At 59.3% G+C, this 21,306-nt stretch overlaps 8 protein-coding genes across 8 annotated transcripts; 4 read left to right on the top strand and 4 right to left on the bottom strand.

Moving 5' to 3' along the window:
- Window positions 1-843: 843 nt before the first annotated feature.
- On the top strand, window positions 844-1,912 carry VTJ83DRAFT_1687 (uncharacterized protein; the record flags this gene model as incomplete). The annotated part of the gene is made up of 2 exons (XM_071007873.1): window positions 844-1,727; window positions 1,825-1,912. The coding sequence occupies 2 exons, from the start codon at window positions 844-846 to the stop codon at window positions 1,910-1,912; spliced, it is 972 nt and encodes a 323-aa protein (XP_070868227.1).
- A 385-nt stretch (window positions 1,913-2,297) lies between these two features.
- Window positions 2,298-5,180, bottom strand: VTJ83DRAFT_1686 (uncharacterized protein; the record flags this gene model as incomplete). Its single annotated transcript, XM_071007872.1, has 3 exons — window positions 2,298-2,839; window positions 2,900-3,400; window positions 3,455-5,180. The coding sequence occupies 3 exons, from the start codon at window positions 5,178-5,180 to the stop codon at window positions 2,298-2,300; spliced, it is 2,769 nt and encodes a 922-aa protein (XP_070868226.1).
- Window positions 5,181-7,800: 2,620 nt separating this feature from the next.
- VTJ83DRAFT_1685 (uncharacterized protein) lies at window positions 7,801-8,408 on the bottom strand (the record flags this gene model as incomplete). The annotated part of the gene is made up of 3 exons (XM_071007871.1): window positions 7,801-7,902; window positions 7,970-8,332; window positions 8,391-8,408. 3 exons carry the CDS (start codon window positions 8,406-8,408, stop codon window positions 7,801-7,803), a joined length of 483 nt encoding a protein of 160 aa, XP_070868225.1.
- Window positions 8,409-8,935: 527 nt separating this feature from the next.
- On the top strand, window positions 8,936-10,039 carry VTJ83DRAFT_1684 (uncharacterized protein; the record flags this gene model as incomplete). Its single annotated transcript, XM_071007870.1, has 3 exons — window positions 8,936-8,983; window positions 9,037-9,109; window positions 9,165-10,039. The coding sequence occupies 3 exons, from the start codon at window positions 8,936-8,938 to the stop codon at window positions 10,037-10,039; spliced, it is 996 nt and encodes a 331-aa protein (XP_070868224.1).
- Window positions 10,040-11,535: 1,496 nt separating this feature from the next.
- VTJ83DRAFT_1683 (uncharacterized protein) lies at window positions 11,536-13,543 on the top strand (the record flags this gene model as incomplete). Its single annotated transcript, XM_071007869.1, has 5 exons — window positions 11,536-11,849; window positions 11,909-12,102; window positions 12,158-12,598; window positions 12,655-13,146; window positions 13,203-13,543. 5 exons carry the CDS (start codon window positions 11,536-11,538, stop codon window positions 13,541-13,543), a joined length of 1,782 nt encoding a protein of 593 aa, XP_070868223.1.
- Window positions 13,544-13,973: 430 nt separating this feature from the next.
- Window positions 13,974-15,701, bottom strand: VTJ83DRAFT_1682 (uncharacterized protein; the record flags this gene model as incomplete). The annotated part of the gene is made up of 1 exon (XM_071007868.1): window positions 13,974-15,701. The coding sequence occupies one exon, from the start codon at window positions 15,699-15,701 to the stop codon at window positions 13,974-13,976; it is 1,728 nt and encodes a 575-aa protein (XP_070868222.1).
- A 1,009-nt stretch (window positions 15,702-16,710) lies between these two features.
- Window positions 16,711-17,781, top strand: VTJ83DRAFT_1681 (uncharacterized protein; the record flags this gene model as incomplete). The annotated part of the gene is made up of 2 exons (XM_071007867.1): window positions 16,711-16,756; window positions 16,823-17,781. The coding sequence occupies 2 exons, from the start codon at window positions 16,711-16,713 to the stop codon at window positions 17,779-17,781; spliced, it is 1,005 nt and encodes a 334-aa protein (XP_070868221.1).
- Window positions 17,782-19,499: 1,718 nt separating this feature from the next.
- Window positions 19,500-20,165, bottom strand: VTJ83DRAFT_1680 (uncharacterized protein; the record flags this gene model as incomplete). Its single annotated transcript, XM_071007866.1, has 1 exon — window positions 19,500-20,165. One exon carries the CDS (start codon window positions 20,163-20,165, stop codon window positions 19,500-19,502), a length of 666 nt encoding a protein of 221 aa, XP_070868220.1.
- Window positions 20,166-21,306: the final 1,141 nt, after the last annotated feature.

Here is a 21,306-nt window from a genome sequence, read left to right as displayed (position 1 = left end):
TACTGTGCAAATGTGGGTCTGAGCATACACAGTAAGAGGTGGTACCTGGGTGGTCTTGAAGATGGGAGAAATGAAGAGCCATCTCCCTTAGGTTACATTCACGACAATGGAATTTACTTTACACACCTTTCCCTCCTGCCTCAGGTTGCGATAGATGGTGCCACAGTGAGTGCCTACACATCCTACCTAGTTATCCAGAACCCAGCCATTCTATACACTCTACAGTACATGATGAGAAAGGCCTCCTTGTGCATAGTTAAGTTACCTGGGCGGATGTCTTAACAGCTGTGCAACCAGCCCAAAGCATCTCGGATTCCTTGACATTTTCCTTATGCAACTTAGCTTCCCCCTGAACTACTCCATACCAGTTCGCGCCAATGAGTGAGATGGGACTTTGAGGTTGCTTTCAAAGCAGGACCTGCATGTGTCAAATCGACGGCCTTGTTCCTGAATGGCTAGAGATGATCAGATAAGATAAAAAGGCTTTGGCAATGGCTGAGTCGCGTCATGGATACTCTCATCCGTGACCCCCTCTTACGGTCCATCAACGCCAAGTCCCCAGCTGCCCGTCATATGACCCCCTGTGTGCAACGGCCTGGCGCTAGTTGCTTCATGAGCTAGTTGGTGTCAGCAGCGTGCCGCATTGGCTTTCTCTTTGACATCTACCAGCGGCGGTTGCTGCTAGATCCGATCCGTTTTTGACTAAAAGGGATCCCCTCCCTCTCATTCCTTATTCATCTTTCGGCCTCTCTACTTTATTACTTTGCTTCGACCAGCCTTTTAAAGCAACAGACTCCAAGACACACACCGGCGCTTTCAAACAGCCACCATACTATACATACGATGAAGCCAGCCGCCTTCGCCATCTCCATTATTTCTCCCCTCACTACCGCCGCCGCGGCGGCCGCCGTGTTGCCCCAGTCCAACTCGGTTTCCGATCACCAGCATGTCTCCACCTCGCGCATCCCGACCTCGTACGAATCCGCGGTTTTGGGCCGGCGCATCCTCGCATTGACCCCAATTGGCACCCTTGCGACCGTCTTCCAGGCAGGTGACAAGAAACAGCGTCGCCCCGATGGTCTCGACGGCCAGCCCTACAACCTGATGGAATACATAGCCGACTGCGAGGACGACGGCAACCCGACCATCCTGGCCTTCAACATCGGCACCACCTTCCGCAACGCCGCCGCGGGGAGCAACGTCTCGCTCGCCGTGCGCTGGACTCCTCCGCCGCCGCCGCCACCCCCTCATCACAAGCGCTCCTGGCTGGACTGGCTTGGCCTGGGCAACCTACGCAAGCAGCACCAGCATCACCCTCGCCCCGCTGATTTTGACTTCGGCTTCGACTTCGACGTCGACTCCGGCTCCGACTCCGACTCCGATTCGGATTCGGATTCCGACTCCGAAGACCACGACCACCACCACCATCGCCACCAGCGCCCCCATCCTCCTCCCCCATCGTCTCCATTGCCCCACTCCGCCGCCGCCCTCCCGCGCTTCTCCCTCATCGGCCACCTCGAGCCCATCCCCGACGGCGACGACCGCTCTACCGCGACCGGCAAGGCGCTGGCGGCGTGCTACACCAAGGCGCACCCCGACGCGCGATTCTGGCTTCCCGGTAACAGGATCCACGAGTCGCATTTCGTGCGGCTCGTTGTCGAGCAGGTGTACTGGGTCGGCGGGTTCGGAAATGTCGCGTATATTGGGTGGATTCCTGCCGAGGAGTGGTACGTTGCTGTCCCCCCCTCCCTCTGCCTCTCTCGCTTTTTCTCCATTTTCGCCCTCGATGCCAAAACTGTGGTTGTTGCTGACAACTTCTTACAGGAAGAACGTGACCCGCGAGGAATGGGAGAAGGTCCGCCTGCCGGGAGAGAAGAAGCATCAGAGACCGATCGATGGCGAGGACCTTTAGACCGCTGCCGCCGCTGGCTTGTGCGATTTCTTTTCTGACACGAGCCTGGACTGATAGGAGCGTCCTGTTACAAACAAGTAAGGCATGACAATACAGACGTTTCGGTGTCTCTTTCCGTCCTTTTTTTCTCCGTTTTGTTTATCCATGGGCACACCATTGCCGAAGGTACCATCTGTCTTCGACGACGTTGATGTTCAGTAGCTGCATCCGTTGCGCACACTGCTCAGGACTCCAACACCATACGGGCCGCTGAGTCACCAAGCAAGAGTCGGAGAGTGTCTTATTGTTGAACAGGGTATCTAAATCTAGCAAGCAATGGCGCGTACAATAGCGCCTCGTTCCCCGGCGCGCCCTTTTGATGCAGTCTTCCTTCAGGTGTTCTGGTCTAATCAACGCGAATAATCACCTTGTACCCCAACGCTCCGGCCTCACGGATCGCACACGCCAGACATCCCCGCCGACGGCGGCTGATAAGGGCGTTCCATCCCTTCTCGGCGCACACGGCGCGCGCCAGAATCTCCATATCAGACCCAAACTGGCGCCGCCTTGTCTCTGAATGCATCTTCTTGGACGCGCTCTCGAGCAACGCGCCCGAGAGACCGCCACCCGCCCCATTGCCCCATGGTGCAGCCGAGGTCGGCGAGACAGGCGAGTTGAGAGACATCGCTGACGTGTTGCTCTCTGTCCTGCTAAGAACCGGGGACAGCGGGATTTCGTGCTCCTGCGGCAGCGGCTGGAAGTTGGTGATGCAGTCGATGACGAGTACCTTGGCCATGTTGGACGACGACGACGTGGTGGGCGCGAGGCTGGGGCGGTGTGGCGCTGACGAGTAGCTGCTGAGGAGGGAGTCGAGGGAGACGTCCCGTTTTTCGAGAAGCTCTGACAGGTGCAGAACCGTGTATGTGTAGTATTTATGTAAGGGGTGACCTTGAGCCTCCGCTGTTAGTTCACACGCATCGAAGTTCGTTAGAACTCTGGGTTGCTCACCGACGATGTTCGTTGTCCTGCCTCCAGCGCTGTTGCCCGTGATGTCAACCTGCTGGATGGTTGGACTCGACGGCGACTTCATGATCTTTACGTGGTGCGAAGGGACGCATGGGTGAGCGGTTACAAAGTTGATATCCATGGAGAGGGCAACGGTATATTCCTTGGTCTCCTCGAAGTCGAGATTCGTCACTGCGAAGGTGGCGGTCGCCACATACGTTTGATTCTGTCGCCTACTGGGTGCCGTGAGATCTGACGTGGCCGTGGTGCTGTCACCCTGCGTGGATGCAGGATGCTCTGACCCGCGCGCAGCCCGGAGGTCAAGCGCCTTGAGCTTGATGTCCAGGAAGGGGGGTATCTTATCACGGTAGATGTTCTCAAAGGGAATGATGAAGTCGGCAGGGAACACCGATCCGGGATCGGAATCCCCGAGAACGTCCGACTCTCTCTCGATTGTCTTCTTGGCCCATAGCCGGGCCTTCCTGTCAATCTGCAGCGAGTCCTCTGCCATCCTGGTTAGCTGATGTCAAACAGGGAATGCCAACGCCCTAGGCATACCTTTTGTTTCTTCCGCCTCAACATCCAGCCAGCCCTCTCCAAAGCCCTGAGGGATGACGTCGCTGGATATCCAGCCCATGCACTCGACGGCGCCCTTGCCCGCAGCAAGCACTCGACCCACGATGCAAGCCGTGCTCCAGAAACTCTTTCCGGAATACACAAAGCCTCCGGACAGGGTTGCTTTTGGGCCCAGCCTCGAGAGTGCTTCCGGGTTGTTCTCCAGCAGGGCGGCCATTAAAACGTAGCACAGCCCCTCGCCCGGCAGCATGAGGCCCGATACGTAGCTCTTGGTGAGCCAACCCGACGGCTGCAGCACCGTGGAGAACTTGGTCCGCCGACAAGGCGCATGTTGCGGTCGGCTACCGGGCGACGGCAGCGGGCTGTGGTGAGACGAAGGACGACTGTGGGCTCGCGAGCTCGGATGCGCCAGAGGCATCATGAGCGGCGTGCCCTCCGCCACGGAACGGCAATTCTCGGATATCTTGGCCACGTACGAGTCCGCCTCGGGCCAGCGCAGCAGTCTGGCAAAGTGGGCCAGGCCGTCGGCCTGCCGGTGCACGTGCTTACCCCGGATCGCGTACACGAAACCCCGGTGGGAGTGAGAGCCATGGTCGCGGGACAGAGACATGCGCTTCGTCAGCGTTGCCAGCCAGCCAGACGGCTTCCCTTCATCAGCGCTGTCCGGCGGAGCAGCCTCCGTCTTGACCACGTCGATGTTCTCGAGCCACGCCCGAGCCAGGATCAGCGACCACTTGACCGACTTGTTGGCGTCCTTCTCAAATCGGTGGACCTCGGCGGGCCGGATGCTCTCCACTCCCAGCTCCTCTCCCTCCGTGATGGCGTCCAGCCTGACCAGCAGCTCGCATGCGAGGAGGATCTGCAGAAGCAGCCAGTATCGCTCCTCGTGTATGTCGGCTGCCGAGTCCCCTGTACCGACCGACAAGCCGTCTCCAGCTTCGTCCCCGACCGGCTCGTCCCACAGCAGCTGGCCGAGCCGTAGCCGCCACTCAACGTGCGAAAAGTCAATCCAGGTGCTCGGGGCGGCGAGCACCTTGACCAGCGCCATGATCTGAACCGCCAGGCTGTACGGGTCGCGGTGGTCGAGGACCTTGGTGGGCGGGTGGAGGATCTGGAGGAACAGCTCGTTGTACAGCTCGCTCGTCACTTTGCGCTCCCGCATGTGCCGCTGGTTGTAGCGCTGGCCGTTCTTGATCAGCTGCTCCATAATGACATGCTCGTCGACGTGTCGCAGGCCGTCCTTGGCGTTGAGCATCTTCTTGCGCTGTTCGAGAACGGCGGGCAGGCGAGCAGCGACGCCGGGGAAGCCCCGGAGCTCTTCCTGCAGGGAGTCGGCCACGCCGAGCTCGAGGGCCGCCTGGTATCCCATGCTCCCCTTTTCCAGGCCGAACATGCTGAGCATGTTGGGCCGCTCCCGGCACCGGGGGTAAAAGTGAGCGCGGCGCTTCACCTCGGCCTCGGTCGCCCGCTGGGCAGCCGACCGGTCACTCTTGACATCGCGGGTGATGTGCGGCCAGGCCGTGATGGAGCTCCAAGCCTTGTCCGCGATCTGCGTGTGGTCGGTGAGGTCCCGGATTTCCACCTCCTCGTCCCACGGAAACGCCACCGAAGGGTGCGGGGCTCCCGTGTAATGGCCCTCGGAGCGGGCGAAATATTGCGGGGCCCCCGAGAAGATCTTCTCGACTTCGGAATCGGTCAGCGTGGCCATGATGCGGGCCAGTTTGAGGACGGGGCGGGCTCGTTCCTTTTCGCTACCCGGTGGTGGGGGGGAGGGCAGTGGCTTGTTCGGGTTGAGGGGCCCTTTCGGGGAGACTGGCGTCGTTGATATCGGCGACTTGGTGTCTGAGATCTGATGCGAGCAGCAGAGGACAAAGTCAGCCACGTACGCCGCTCATGGCATTCGATGGATGCACTCGGTTGAAGCGCAAGAACGAGACAATGGGTGCCGGTCAGGCCGTAGGTTGGTGTAGTGAAGCCAATTGGCCCATGCCCCATCAGAGTCCTAGATATTAATCGAAGAGGTTCACGGCTGTTTGCTGCCGCTATTGCCGCAGCTTGTCTGCATGTGCAGCATCTGCGAGATTGCCCGGGGCATCCTGCACTCCGCGACCTGATGGTCATACGATTGGTGCCGCAGGCCGTTGGGTTGGGGAAGCCCAGATGCCCGCTGTGGTCACGCGGGTATGGTTCCGGGGTGATGACAGAAAGCGGGATCGGAACCTCGAGCCTCAACCCCGGCATAAGAGAGCCGGGCTGGCTTGGCCCTGCGACTTGCCTCCAGCGGAGTGCAGGGGCTTGCACTTGCCCTCCTGAGCGTCCTCACACTGTGGCGCCACATCCAATCCCGCCGTGTCGAGGTCCAGACCACGTGAAAGAAAAGTAAAATAACAAAAAAACAAGAGACAAGGACGAACGAAAACCCAACATGGAAGGTGTGAGGAAGGGGAGATGAGGTGCTTACGGTTTGGCGACGCGGCGTGGTCAGGATTGGCCCTGGCCCTGCTGGCTGCTTTTGAGGAACCGGGCTTGAGTCTGTGGTCGCTGCCGTCAGGTTTGGTCTCGAGGAGCCTGCTCCTATGGAATTGAGTCGATTTCGAATGCTGTGCAGAAATTCCTTGTTGAACCCCCGCCGTCCTTTGCTTTCTCCGTTGTCGCCGTCCTTGACTTCTCCATGTCGCAGATCGTCCTCTCGAGATGCTCCGCCGTTGACCACGGGTTTGACGTCATCTTCGCCGCCAGCGTGCTCGCCCCCCTTGCGACGGGGCGGTTTCTTCAGTTTCGAGAACGGGGACATTCGTGTCGCGGTGCTGGCCGTTTCTCCGCTGGACGTTTCGTCGATGCTGTTTTATCGGCGGTCGGGGCTGCCCGGCAACTCGAGGGCTCTTGGACGTTGGCCGTGCTCAATTGTTGTCGGAAGCTGGTGCTAGTAGTTATACCGGTACTCTTTGGCTGCCGCCGGGTCAGGTCCACCACCTCCAGGGAATCGTCGATCCGAACTAGGTGCTCGAAATCGATGAATGACACTCATCCAGCCGAAGAATTCGAGAGTGAGCTGTTGAGATCCACGGAAACGTGGGGCGGATCAAAAATCGAAAGGGCAGACACGTCATGTTTTGTTGCGAGAGCGGTCACTTATATCGCATAACGACCAAGCCGGGAGGAGTGGGCCTCGCGATCCCACGTTAAACAGCATCGTAACCCCCGTCGCTGGTCGACCATAGGGCTGTTGATTATGAGGATGCAATCGAAAGCCGCCCTCGGGCAAGTGCCCAATCGCCGGGCTGTCTGCATGACGGATACCAACACCCCGTCACCGCGGCTGGGTGGAGAGCTGTGTCGCACCAAGAGCCCCGAATTATCTCCGCATGCTGTTCGCAGGCTTGATTCTCACGGCGTCGGGGGCTTGCGGCGCTGGCCAAATCGTTTCGAGCCGTGGACTGGACGGGAGGACAACCTGGGCGGTATCATGGTGCAGATTGGCCTCCACTTGGATGGCTGATGCAGCCCTTGTTCCATCGAGATGTCCGGATCTGAACCGCGGGAGAGGTTCGATTGGACGGGCCCCCTTCAATCCATGTTGTTGACATCCAGCACTAGCAGGCTCCAGCAGGCGGAAACAATGCTGCGATTTGCTGCTCAGACAGCCTCGAGATCATGGGAAGCTTGACGACCACGTGCAACCTTGGATGCCATCATGCATTCTCCAAAGACGCGAGGGTTTCGCTTCTTCCGGATCTGAACACGTTCGCCTGACATCAGATGCAGGTACTGCAAACTGGAACAATGAGAAGCAATTGGAGACAACCCGAACCGTCCACCTGCCTAAAATCTCCGGGCGTTGCAAAAAGAATTCAAAGTGGGGGGGTTCTCGAAACCACACCAAAAGTTGAAACACCCGCCCTCCCTCTCGCTACCGTCATCTATTGCAGCCCCGGCCATTCTGATACACGGACAGCCATTCCGTAAGTACATGACAGTTGGCTGCTCGCCACTGCGCATAACGTTCTCCATTTGAAGATTCCCCTGGCCCCAATCGGGCTGCCGACCCACCGGAGCGGCCTGCATACTTGCGCTCCACCTCCGTACCACTTTGCAAGTTCGTCAACCGCCATCCGCCACCGCAAACACACCGGCGCGGGGATTAATGAACGACACCCCGAAGGGGCCTGCGCCACCGTAGGGTTCCCACCCCGCCGCATGTTGGACAGCGATGCCACCCTGAAGGGCCCCGGGAGGGGGTTCGGACCGCGATGCTGTTGAAAAGGCCCATCTATCAAACGGCGGTTGGAAAGGTCGGTCGCAAAATCACCCCAAGTGAATGCCATTGTTCAGGCCGAGGTGTCATGTACCACGACCAAGAGATACTTGGGGTCCGGCACGATGACAAACTCCTGTTTCTTGGTGCGTAGTCGCAGCAGCTTCACTTCATCCTGCAATGCCATGTCAACCCGTGATTGTTGGATGCGGGTGGGCCACGTCGGGAGAGTCCCTGCTTACCTCGGCGTCCAGCTCCTGCACCAGGCTGCCGGCGTTGCTGACAAAGTTCCAAACCATGGCAGCCACCTCCTCGGCGGCTTGCTGCTCGGGATTTGGGGGTTCGCTGCCGTTCGCTTCACTATTGTCGGTGCTGGCGAAGGACGGAGCTCCGGCGGGGGCGGCAGCAACAGCAGCGGCAGCAGCATCTGCTGCTGCCCCCGCCGCCGCAGACGCTCCAGAGGGTTTCGCCACACGAATCAAGTTGATCTGACCGCTTGTTTTCAGAATGGCTCCCGATTCTCTGTCGAGGACGAGGGCCGCCTTGACACCCGGCTTTTTGGATAGGCGGCCCAACGTCTCGTCAAGGGCATCTGGCCCGGCTCCCTTGGACGGCATTGTCAGCCTGCAAGACGGCATAGGAGTGAATCATTTGTCAACCTACAAGCGATGAATCTGCCATCTCGACGCCACCGAGCTTCAGACCCTGGTGTCAATAGTTCGTGTATGAGTTGGTGGTTGAAGGTTCAGAGGATGGACCAATTTAGAGGTCAAGAGACGCCCGTCATCTCGGCAGCCGTGGCCAGCGCCCGTTGAGATGCTTGGGCTCACAGTGCGTGGGCACTTTGAGCAGGGCGTGGAATGTTCATGTTGGGTCCTTCTGCCAGCCAAAATCACATGATTATTTCAACTGGAACTCCGATCCGGCGAAACCGTTTGCATCCTCAGTGCGCCAGCAATTGACGGTAATTGTCTTCATCAGTTGAGACGAGACTCGGACTTCTCCATTCCCTGAGTCTTGGGAACATATCACACGCACTGTCCGCCGGCACTGTGCGACCATGCTCCGTCGAGGACGGGATGGGGAAAATTCTGCCCAGAGTCACCGCCAAAATTCTCGACCTCGCTTCAACACGCTCTCTGGGCTCACTCACACCCGTACTCACACAAGGGACCTTGAGAACTTGAGAGTTCTTTTCAGAGTACACCATGGGCTCCAGCACAAAGAAGAAGAAGGAGAAAAAGAAGGATTTCCAGGCATGAATGACGCATCCTTGACCTCATGAGAACAGCATCCTGACTGCATCCAGAAACCCAAACTCAAAGTTGGGAAAGCAAAGGCCAAGCCCTCCAACTTCACCGACACCAGCTTCAAAGCGAAATGTAGGCATTCGTGGGGGTTTTCATGAAGCAGTCATGGTTTCTAACAAAGTTGTAGCCATCGTCGTCAACCAACAGACTCTCGTTTCCGAATTCTCCGACCCTACAGAACAGTTTAAACAGCAACTCTCGGTAGCCGTCAACGCCAAAGCCGACAACCAGCGCCGCGATGCCCTCGCCTACCTTACCAACCAGCTCTCCTCCGCCCCGGCCGTCAACCCGGTCGGCACACCGGCCATCCTGACAAGGCTCCTTCCCCTCCTTTCCGACAGCTCCTCATCGGTTCGCACTCAGCTCCTCAAGCTCTTCCGCGCCCTGCCCCCCGCAGAGGTCCGACCCCAAGTCGAGAAGGTCCTCATGTATGTGCGCGGCGGCATGGCGCACCTGTCCCAAGACATCCGCAGCGACACGCTCAACGTGCTGGACTGGCTGCTCGACGCAGCCGGCGACGAGGTCGTCTCGTGCCCGGGGGGCTGGCTCAAGACGCTCAACAGTTTCAGTTCCATGCTGGGGTGGAACCCGACGGTTGGGTCAGCTGTCAACAACAAAGGCTGGACGTCGGCGCCCAGGACGGCGACAATCGCGACGAGGAAGGGCCCGGAGGTGCAGTCACGGCAGATCCAGGTGTTGGCAAAGTTTTTGCAGATCGGGTTTCGGCCCGAGGAGAAGGTGGTGTTTGACGAGAAGGCGTATTGGGATAATATCTACCGGCTGCCGGCTGTGCCGAGCCCGTTTGCGCATCTTAATTTGTTCGGGGTGCCGAGGGACGAGGATAGCGAGATGTACCCGGACCGGGCGTCACGGCAGAGGGTCTTTGATGCCAAGTGGAGAGCGGCCATTTCTGCTGGCATGGAGGCAGCGAAAAAGGAGGGTGGCACAGTTGGGAGGGCTGCCGCGCAGTTGGAAAGGGCTCTGGGTACAGGTATGGAGTGACAAGTGTACTAAACCCTTGACGGGATAAAGGCTATGGAGTTTGTGGCGTTGGGGAGTTTTTTGTATCATAGAGTTTGGGCACCTGTGAAGAGGAACTCACAGCCTTTCACGTGTCTGCATAGTCAGATCCAATATGCTAGATCTGTCTTCAGGGAAAACCCACCAATCATCCTTTTCACCGTCGCCTTCCTGGGCTCTATTGTGTGCGTTGTTCCAGCTCACGGAGCCCCGAATCTCTGAGCCTTTTCAAACCGGTTGGCCCGGCATCGTCATCACCTAGCAACGTAGGTTTGCAAGACACTGTGAAGATGAACAGAGAACTGATTCACCCAAAAGGCCGCTGCAGGGGTGTTTCAGGAGTTCTCTTGAGAAACAGATGTAGAATGCTGGTTGCTTGGTGGTGCTTGTTTATTAATTTCCCTTTTTGTCGAACCCCCTATTCGATGCTCCAATCACCCAAGGATTGGGTTGCTTCCGTCCTGCTGGCTGCAGGCCAGGACATACACATCTTGAAAGCGGCCTGGCATTTTTTGACGTCGACAAGGTTGTGCCCGCGTTCAACGCTCAACTTGAAATCCTGCCGGCGGGCTCCGCAACATTCCGGCCATTGAACCTTCACGATGAATAGGGACAACGATTGGGAAAGCAGGCTGACGCTTTTCCTACATCTAGCCTCTTTCTTCCCGTTCCTGACCTTTCTTTTTCTCCCACAACAACGCACCTTTGCAGCCTTCTTCTCCAAGTTGGTTGCCCACCTTTCTATTTCCGCTCTGCCTTGCAGATTGACTTGGTATCCCCAGGCCAAGGCCTTGACAGTTTGAGGTAAGTAAGACAGACACCCGCCTAGTTGCGTTTTCGTTTCTCTGAAAATGGCCATCTCGTCGGCTTACTTTGTTGATCCTCGGATCTTTGCCTTTTGTCCATCCCATCGTTCCTCGCTCTTTCCTGGGAGCAACAGACTCGGCTTGGCCAGACAAGCCTGCCCTTTTTTCGGTCTACTTCGGGATACCAACGGTCGGGTATCCTGAGGCAGGTATGGATGCACTCAGATCTGCCAACTTCGGCGTCCTTCTCTTCCTCTCTTCCCTTCTTTTTCCAATAGCCATCGCGAGCACATTGGTTTCGTCGGCAGAGTTTCCGGTCTTTTTCTCTCTTCGGGAACCACACGAACCTCGGATTCCCTTTCCTCCCCCTTCTTGACATTGGCTATCTCCCCCCGCCCGGTATTTTCAGCGGTTCCTCTCGTGTTGTCGACTACACAGGACCGGAATCCATCATCCACGTCAGCGGCGCGAAGAGGTTCAGGATTCGGTCCCTTAATCCGTCTCCAACAGGTCCGTGTCCACAGGAGCCGAACGAGCATGCCGTGGCTTTGGGGAGAGCCTGCAGCGCACGCTTCATTTTGTCCTACGGCATCACTTTTGGCAACGACCATCGGATGCAGACCTAATCATTGATCTAAACAGATCAAGTTCTGACAAGCAAGGCCGCCCAAAATGACCGACCAGACCGCTTCGCCCTCCAATAGGGCCAACAACAGCGAGGTCGCTCCCTTCAGCACTGCTGAGCTCCAGGCCACGCTACCCCGTGCCGAGCTCGAGACCCAGGCCACAGGCCAATGGGTGAATCCTACGCCGTACAACTACGCGGAGTTCACTCCCGGGAAGACCGGCCATGAGTGGGAGGCCAACACCGCCCGGTACGAGTGGAACGATGAGTACGGCGATGTTGGTCCCGAGTTTCCAGCTCTGGAGCTGCAGCTTTTCGGCGATCCTTCGACTCGCGGCAAGAAGGGTATCGATTTCAGCAAGTGAGTCCTGCCCGACATCCCTCATGCCTGAACAAACTGTGAGCTAACGTGTAGCTTAGGATCGCCGAAATCCAGGTGATCCAGGAAGGCCCAACCCGTATCGACCCGGTTGCCACGTTTGACGACGCTGGGCTGCATCCTGTGATGCTCCAGAACGTCAAGCTCGCCGGCTATGACACGCCGACCCCCATTCAGCGCTACTGTCTCCCTGCCATCCACCAGGGCTATGATGTGATCGGCATCGCGCAGACCGGTAAGTGCAGAAATAAAACACAAGGCCAGGAATACTTGCTAACCGACACCCACAGGCTCTGGCAAGACGGCTGCCTACCTCATTCCCATTCTCAGCAAGCTGATGGGCAAGGCTAAAAAGCTGGCTGCTTCACGCCCGAATCCTGCCATGATCCAAGAGGGCGTCGACCCTCGTGTCCGCGCTGAGCCGCTAGTTGTGATTGTGGCTCCTACCCGCGAGCTGGCAGTCCAGATCTTCAACGAGGCTCGGAAGTTCTGCTACCGTGCCATGCTTCGCCCTTGCGTTGTGTATGGCGGCGGTTCCATGCGCGATCAGGAGATGCAGCTCTGGAAGGGCTGTGATGTTCTCGTCGGCACTCCCGGCCGCCTGGTCCACTTCCTCGAGCGGCCTGCCACGCTCACCCTCAAGCGCGTCCGCTACATGGTCATTGACGAGGCCGACGAAATGTTGGCCGACGACTGGAAGAGCGAGCTTGACAAGATCATGGCGGGTGGCGGTGAGCTCCATCCACTGACGGTTCCTCGCAGTTACGATGCTGATTTGCATGAATAGAACAGGAGGAAGGCGTCATCAACTACATGCTGTTTTCGGCCACGTTTCCCAAGGCGGCTCGGAACCTCGCAAAGGCTCATCTGGCTGACACGCACGTCCGCATTCGTGTCGGCCGTGCTGGAAGCACCCATGGCAACATCAAGCAGGACATCGTTTGGGTTGATCCTAGCCTCAAGAAGCAGGCGCTGCTGGACTTCCTCCGCTCGCTCACGCCCACCCGCGTCATCATCTTTGCCAACACCAAGCGCACTGTCGAGGAGCTCGACGACCTCCTCTTCAGCCACGAGCTGCCCTGCACCGCCATCCATGGAGACCGCAACCAGCTGGAGCGCGAGGCTTCCATGCGGGCGTTCCGCGCCGGCACGTGCCCGATTCTCATCACCACCGGGGTCTCCTCTCGTGGAATTGACGTCCGGAACGTTGTCCACGTGATCAATTACGACTTGCCGTTGATGGAGTATGGTGGAATTGAAGAGTATACGCATCGAATCGGTGAGTTTTCTGTTTTTCATCCGTTGCTCGTGCATGTTTTGGGCTAACACGTACAGGCCGGACGGGTCGGATTGGCCATCGTGGGCTGGCCACATCGTTCTACTCGGAGCACGACGAGCCGATTGCCTCGGTTTTGACACGGACGCTTCTCGAGACCAACCAGGAGATCCCGGAGTTTCTGCAGCAATATGTCCCCAAGAACTACACCCCCGAGTCCCTCAAGTTTGAGGCGGATTCCGATTTCGAAGAGGAGGGCGCCGGCGACGATGGAAATGATGATGTTGCCAACGCCTGGGGTAACAGCTGGGGTGCCCCTGATGCTGGCAATACCTCTGGCGATCAGCCTGTTGATGAGTCCGACTTTCCCGTCACAAGCTCGGGTGAGAACACCTGGTAGATTGTTTGGCTGATCGACAACCCTTCACCTCCAAGCCGGACGTGGAGACAACAAGAGCTTACTACGGAGAGCCAGAGCCGATCGGGATTTGATGGGTGGATTGAAGGATGGATGCTCAGAGAACAAGATGGAGCAGATAGTTATGGGATTCTAGGCCACCACGGCCGAGACATCTCCCTCCATAGGTAGCTCAAGAACAGATTGTCCGCCCCCATGTTTGGCAATGTCCGACGCATGATTTCGTCCTGTGCTTGTGGGGAGGATTTTAGAAGAGCAAAGGAAAAAAAAAAAAGCGTCAACCAAGTCTTGGGGGGAGCAGTCCTGGGCGAATGGCTGCAGTTGACATGGTCGCTCAAGTACACAGCATTGTCTTTTTTTCCATTATGAAGACGGTAGTTTTGTTTATCTGACATGTACATGCAATTGGAGGCTACGGCGAAGAAGACAAGCGCCACGCGCGCAGCGGCAGAGCCTGGAGCTGCAGCACCTTGGGGCGGATGAAGAGCACGAAGCTGACGACGCCGAACAGCACGCACAGGATGTTCACGACGTAGTACCCGTCGCGGTGGACCTCGCAGATCCCTCCCGAGGCGAGACACTGCTCCTTGGCCGCCTGGACAGCGCAGCTGAAGGGCTTGGCGAACGTGACCTTTTCCGAGTCGGGCCCGGGAAGGCAGGTGGCCGAGGTGAGGGCGTCCACCATGCGCAGGACAAAGAACCTGGGAAAGGTGCCACCCAGGTTGCAGACGGTGGCGAGCAGCGTCATGTAGGTCCCGCCGATGACGGGATCGGCGATGCGGGCGTGGAAGGCGGCGACGGCGACGAACATGATGGTGTTTGTGAAGGTGGAGAAGACGTGCTGCCCGATGACGGCCAGCAGGTACCAGGCGGGGACGTGCCCGCCGTCGGGGATGGGGGGGAAGAGGGAGACGGTGAACTGGGCGAGCACGGCGGCGGCGAGGCGGCCCGCGAAGCCCCAGCACCAGAGGCGCATCGGGGTGTACTCTTGGGACCACTTGCCGGCGTAGTAGCCCAGGCCGATCTCGAAGGGGAAGTCGATGAGGACGGTGAGGGCCATGTTGTCGGTGCCGAAGCCCTTGTCGAGGAGCTTGAGGCTGGTGACGCCGTCGTTGGCCTGGAAGCCGATCTTTGCGATGAGGTGGACGAGGATGATGGCCTGGATGTTGCGCAGCTTGAGCACGCCCCACATGATCTTGTAGACGTCCCAGATGCCGTCCTCGTTGCGCGTGCGCTCCTCGCGCTTGAGGAGGGCCAGGCCGATGGTGACGAGGATGTAGGTCCACCCGGCGAGGGTGAGGTAGCCGCCGAGGGAGATGAGGCCGTGGTCGAGGGGCTCGGCGCGGAACCAGCGGTTGGCGAAGTCCTTGGAGTGGAAGGCGAGGAAGACGGTGTAGGAGAGGAACTGGCCGGCGGTGAGGCCCACGGTCTGGGCGGTCGAGGCGTACGAGATGTTGCCGGGCGTCAGGAGGGTCAGGGCCCAGCCGTCGACGGCGATGTCCTGCGTGGCGCACATGAGGACGAGGAAGAACCACCAGCCGGTGAAGCCCCAGACGGTCGGCCCGCCGGGCTTGCCGGTGAGCTCCATCATGCGCTCGACCTTGGAGCCGAGGAAGAGCATGCCGAAGCCCGAGAGGAGCTGGATGGGCAGGATCCAGCTCTTGCGACGGCCCAGCTTGGGGCTCCAGACGGCGTCGACGATGGGGCTCCAGAAGAGCTTGAGGGAGTAGGGATACGAGGCGAGGCTGAAGACGCCGATCTCGCCGTACGACATGTGGTTCTTGAGCAGGAAGGGGACGGATCCCGTGGCGAGGCCGAGCGGGATGCCCTGGAGGAAGTAGAGGAGAACCAGCAGGCCAAAGTTGCGCTGGTCCTGAAGGGGGAGGTCAAAGAAGCCATGGTTGTTGACGGTCGGGCTCTTGGGTACAGGGTCGTCGAGGGAGAAGGACTCGCGGGCGATGAAGCTCGCGGCGGCACCTTCGGGGGTGGCTGTCTCCTGGCCGATGTTGCGCCGCAGCAGCTCGACGTTGGTGTTGGTGTTCATGGTGGAGAGGTCGCCGGCAGCTTTGCGCCCGGACGCGCGCCCTAGGGAACCGTTGGGCGTTGCGGTTGATTTTGTGCGGCGAGACTTGGTACCCATGGAATGCTGCGTGCCCCGGTGCGGCGGGAGGTACGAAGTTATGTATGCGCTCTTTCAAGGGGCGGCCCCGATTCGTGGATGGCGAGGGTTGGACCAGCAGTATGCGACGGACTTGAGCTGTCTTAGTTGAACAACGAATTGTAGCTGACGATCGACATATGAACGAGACACAGGGCGGATGTTGATTCGAATAGAAAGGGGGTTGTAACTAATGAAAGACAGGAAAACGAAAGGCTTCTGTTGGGTCCGAGGGAGTGTACAACGAAGGTGGCCTTTTTTTCCCCGGAAGTTCGGCCGGACGTCACAGACGGAGGTTTGGAAAATCCAACCGTCAACACGCGCCTCCGGGGCCACGTCGCTTTCACGTTGGTTCCGGCATGGCGGAGCCCCTGGGACTCCACTGTGGAGAGGAGCGTTAGCGGGGCGTGGGGAAAGCTACCGGGCCTGTAGCGTGTAGCGCTGCTTGCAGGCCACTATACTGCGTATACGCAGTAACTACGTAGTACACAGTACTTGTACCAACAAAACCATGGTTTCTGCGCGTGACGATCGAGGTTATAGGTAAATATACTTCCGCCTCAGGTCCTGTGTGAATTTGTCAGCTTTGGGACCGTCTTCATGGCCTCGGGAAACAACGAGAGGGTCAAGAAATATAAAAAACAAGAGAGAAAAGCAAGGCCAACGTCGTGGCCCATGCTCACGTGGAACTTCCAGAGTCAACCTTGTGGGCTGCCAGATCGGGCAATGCGCTTGGCCGCACGACAGGGATCCGCTCTGCCGGGCCCCACGTCCGGGAAGCAGATGGCCATGGAAAGTAAACAAAACGCATCGTCCCTCTTCCACCAGCGTCTTTCAGCAAAAGGAATTCATCATCACCTTGGATAAAAAAGTATTTGATCTCCAAGAAGCAGCATATCCATCCGGCAGATCGAACGACTGGTTCCGTCACCGCGCATCCGTCCGGTATCCGTTCCAGAGACGCGTCACGATCGACAAGGCGGCGGGCGCCATGGCAGCCAGTCTGGACGAGGAGATCGAGGAGCTGCAGGCCAAAGGTAGGTACCTACCGTTCTCGTGGCTTCCTACCGGCTGCTGCGTCACGGTGCTGACGTCCCTCGCAGTGGCCTCCCTGAAGAAGCAGCTCAGCACCCACATGACCACTCTCCTCACCGCCAAGTCAACGCGACAGATGCTCCTTGCTGAGCCCCCTCCCCCCACGACCACCCTCACCCTCCCACGACGGACCAGCGCCAGCCCCGTTGCCATCGACGAGGCCACGAAGCTAAAGCTCCTCGACCAGTCCGACCTCCAGCTAGCCCACAACCAGGAGTGCCTCTACCGCGCCTGCGCCACCGTCACCACGTTCCGCGCCCGCGACCCGGACCCGCGCGCCGTCGACGGCGGCGCCATTCTCGGCCTGCGCATCGACGTCGTCAGCCGCTCCAAGTTCCTCCGGCCTTACTACGTCTTCTTCAACCGTCCCTACTCGGGCGCCTACGCCGGTCGATACCTGCGCGTCCACCGCCACACGCTGCCGCCATGCATCCCCCTGGCCGGCCTCGCGGCGAGGCACCTGCCTGCGCCGCCCAAGGAGGATGCCGCCGGGCCGGCCAAGCAGCAGGACCTGGCGCGGTTTGCGCACGCCCTTCGCAGGGAGGTGGTGCGTTATCACCATCGCCTGGGCGTGGTCGCGGACCTGAGGAAGGCCGCGGGCCTGGCGGCGCGGAGAAGGGGGAGGAGGAGGAGGAAAGACGCCAAGGGCGAGGATGATGGTCATGATGACGATGATAACGATGATGGTGATGATGATGTTGGAGAGGAAGACGTCGAGGATCACGACAAAGCCCCTGCCGCCCTGACCCAGCTGATCGACATCAGCCCCGCCGACGCTGAGGCCAAGCAGCTTACCCTCGAATGGGCCGACGGGCGCGTCGGGCGGCTGGTGATGGACGATGACGGCGAGATTGTCAATCTGGTTGTGCTGGGCGAGAACGGCCGCGACCGCGAGGCCGGCAGGGACTTGCTAGGCCGGGCGACGCGGGTGGAGGATGTGGTCAGGCGGTTGGCGGCATTGGGTTGACTTGGTTGACCAAGATCCCGACGTACTCGATGGGGGGTACGGGCGGTGATGCCCGTCCCACCGTTGATTTGTTCGGTGAACGCTGCTCTGGGGCGGTGCTACATCGACATGCACGCCATCTATCATCCTGCTGTCCTTGTTGACGTACGAGCGCGTTTCCTTGCGCGCAGGCTTGCCGCCTTGAGCCGTTGAGGGGCACCGTCGACCCTGCGACCCTGCGATCCTGCTTCGCGCAATGCATGCCAGCAACGAGCTCGGTCGACCAGGACCGCACAGTCCGGAACACACGGTACGGTACATGGCTATTTCTCATTCATTCCGCCTGCTTGGCGTTCGTCTGCTTCCCACCGAGGCGGGACACGGACGGGACGATGCAAACCGTGAACCGCCGATCCGATGAACAGACAACCAGTTATTCGGTCAGCCAGCCGGCCGGCCCTGACGGTTTTTCAGATGACCTGCGGGACGTCTGCCCATAGATGACGGGCGAGCCGGGGCAGACGCAGGATTCCATGCAGTTTCTCTTGTCCAATGACGCCCCGACCCCAATCAAAGCCGGTTGCATCGAGATTCCAGCGCCGTCGAATGAGAGCCTCTCCGGCCCGGCGCCCTGTTTGTCCTCGCCAGAGACGGATGCCAACCTGTCGAGCACACGAGAAAAACCTTGCTTATTTTTTCTCAGCTCAGCTGCAAGGACCATTGCTTGGTCAGGCCCGCCGAGGATGTTATGGCACGGTAGCATACGAGGGCAGCGGAGCACCACCCATTGCTTCCATCGTGAGAATTGATGGGCACTCTGGAGAAAAGAATATAGCATGGGGTATACACGGCACTTTCGGGGGTTATTGTGCCTTTCTGATTGGAGGCGGCAGTGTGCTCGTGCGTCTCCGAGGCGTCATTGCCGAGCCCCTGAAAAAACGTTGGAAGTTGAACGGTCGTAACCGTTGCCTCATGGGAGGTGGCGCGCACCAGGACGCAGGGAGAGTTGAGTTGTACTATACAGATCAGGCCGGACGGGCTGGTTTTCCCACATCTCGTCTCATACCCCCTATCTTGCGCTTCTTCTCGCCAAGCACGAACAGACCTGATCCCGCTTTTCGAGTCCGGGTGGCGCTGGCCTCGGAGATTGTGTCAGCAGCCTCGAGGATGCACTCCTTCGGGTTACTGAGGCTTGGATCTTTGTGGAGCTCAGCGTTCGCGCTCTAGAAATCGCCAGGCCGCCGCCGACGGCAGCCACAAGCGATGATGGTGGTGGGCCGATGAAGGAAACGGGAGGCGAAGATGGTAATATGCTTCGGGAGAGCAGGGCGGACAACTGAAAACCCCTCTTCCATCCATCCGCTCAAGGCGGAACTCAACGCTGGATGGATCGCGTAAACTCATTACCGTCGCCTTCGTCTTTCCACAGCAATCATAATCAACACAAACATGGCACACACAACAGACAAGTCCGTCAATCAACTCGTTCACATTACACCCCTCGCAAAGTCATCACAGGCGTATCCCTCTCGTGACTAAAAAATAAAGGCTCAACCCCTCTGTACGTCCCACACACGGCGAGCGAAGGAGTCCCCAGGAGAAGAGCACGAAGAAACAAGCATGAACACATCAAGCACCCCCAGCACATGCACGCGCCGCCGTCGCCTTTGGCTTCGCTTCTCCCCTCATCCACCCGCTCACCGGGTCCTCCCTCCCACCCCTCCCCAGCGTCAAGACGCTCAGAGCAGGGCCGCGGCGATGGCGATGCCCGCGAGCGCGCCGGCCGCCTTCTGCACCGCCTTGGCGGGCGCCGCGCCGGCCGTCACGGCGGGCGGGGCCGTGGTCGGGACCGCCTCCTCGGACGTGGTGGCCGTCGTCTCCTCGGGCGGGGGCGGCAGGAAGCTTGGCGTGGGCGTGGGCGCGGGCGCGGGGTCCTCGGGCTCCTCGGTCTCCTCGGGCTCCTCGGGCTCCTCGGCGCTCGTCGTCTCCTCGGGCGGGGGGTGCGTCTTGGTCTTGGTCACGAAGGAGGGCTCCGGGGTCGGGGTCGTCGGCGGGACGGGCGCCGGCGGGGTGGGCTCCTCGGTCGCCGGCTCGTCGGTCTCGGTGACGGGGCAGACGGTGGTGCTGACGGGGACGGTCACGGTGGTGACGACGGTGCTGGTGACGTCGTCCTCGTCGCACGAGGTGAAGGTGAGGGTGCTGGTGGCGTAGATGGTCGAGGTGGTGAAACGGGTCGTCTTGGACTTGTGCGGCCAGGTCCAGGTGGGCTTGGTCCAGGTGGTGGGGACGGCCGGCGGGCTCCAGGTGAGGGTCGGGTGCTCGCCGCTGCCGCCGCCCCAGGGCCAGGTGGCGAGGGCCGGGCCGGCGAGGGCACCGAGGGTGACGAGGGTGGAGGTGGTCTTCATGGCGGTGATGGGTGGCTGGGAAAAAAAAAAAACGATGACAAGCGTAGGTAGTACCTAGGGGTAAGGTAGGTATGTACGGTGTCGGTGTAGAGTCGATGAGCGAGTGACTAGGTCGACAGAACGAATGGATGGCACCTGGTGGGCACTGGGGAGAGGAAAGAAGAGAGATGGGATCTGTCTCGAAGGAGGAGAGACGGGCCTTTATGTTGGGCAGAGGGGGTTGGACGGGAGGTTTTCTCTCTCATCCCTCCCTCCACCCCTCTCCCCCTCCTTGCTTGTCCAACCACAACCACCCAGCAGAGGCTGTGAGAGATGGCAGACGGCAAGCAAGGATAGCAACGGGCCGAGTTGGCATAGCGAGGGTGGTATACAGCATGCCTTGGATGGGAACTTTGCCACCCCTTCGCACCAGCGGCGCGGGCGGCTAAAGGGAACGAACGCCATCAGGTTTGGCGGAAAGGGGTTACATCCACGCCCGACGTCCTCAGGACCTCGGGACGAAGGGCGATTCCGAATGGAGGACGTCCTTACTGTGTGTGCCTTTTCCACCTCGCATATATTGACATGCATCAGAGGGACACCCGCGGAACGGTAAAAAAAAAAAGGAGCTGGGCGCCCTCAGCCCCCAACCCGGCCTATGTCTCAGGAGGCGGACGAAAAAAAAAAGAAAAGAAAACAAAACCCAGCAAAGCGCATCAGCTCCCGCCATTCCCCTCGCCGTGATGCTACTTGTACATGCAGAACCAGAATCCACTGTGGGAATCCGGCACAAAGCGTACAGTACGTGCTCCGTACATGTGGGATTCTCATGCTCTCTCCTTTTCTCTTGTGACGCGGCGGGGAAGCGAGGAGAGGAGAGGAGGGGAGAGGTGCCGATGTCACGTACATAGGGGCGGCTGGCGTGTGATGCCATCTCAACGTTGCACCTGCAGCGCTGTTCCTGCATTGGTTTGTTTCGCGGATCCTTGGAACGGATCGCTTCGGAAACCATGCCCCATGGGATGCCGCGCGTTTTGGTCCTGGTGGGATTGGGACGCCCGCCTCGCTGCCCACGGCCTTGGTGCAACGGCACGTTCCTTGGTGGAGGGAGCCCGAGCGGGGCGATCGCAACCATGGCCTGGAAACGACCAGGACGATCAGG

The sequence above is a fragment of the Remersonia thermophila genome, chromosome 2 (assembly GCF_042764415.1).
Source record: "Remersonia thermophila strain ATCC 22073 chromosome 2, whole genome shotgun sequence".
NCBI lineage: Eukaryota > Fungi > Ascomycota > Sordariomycetes > Sordariales > Chaetomiaceae > Remersonia > Remersonia thermophila.
This window is presented reverse-complemented; position numbering and strand designations above follow the sequence as displayed.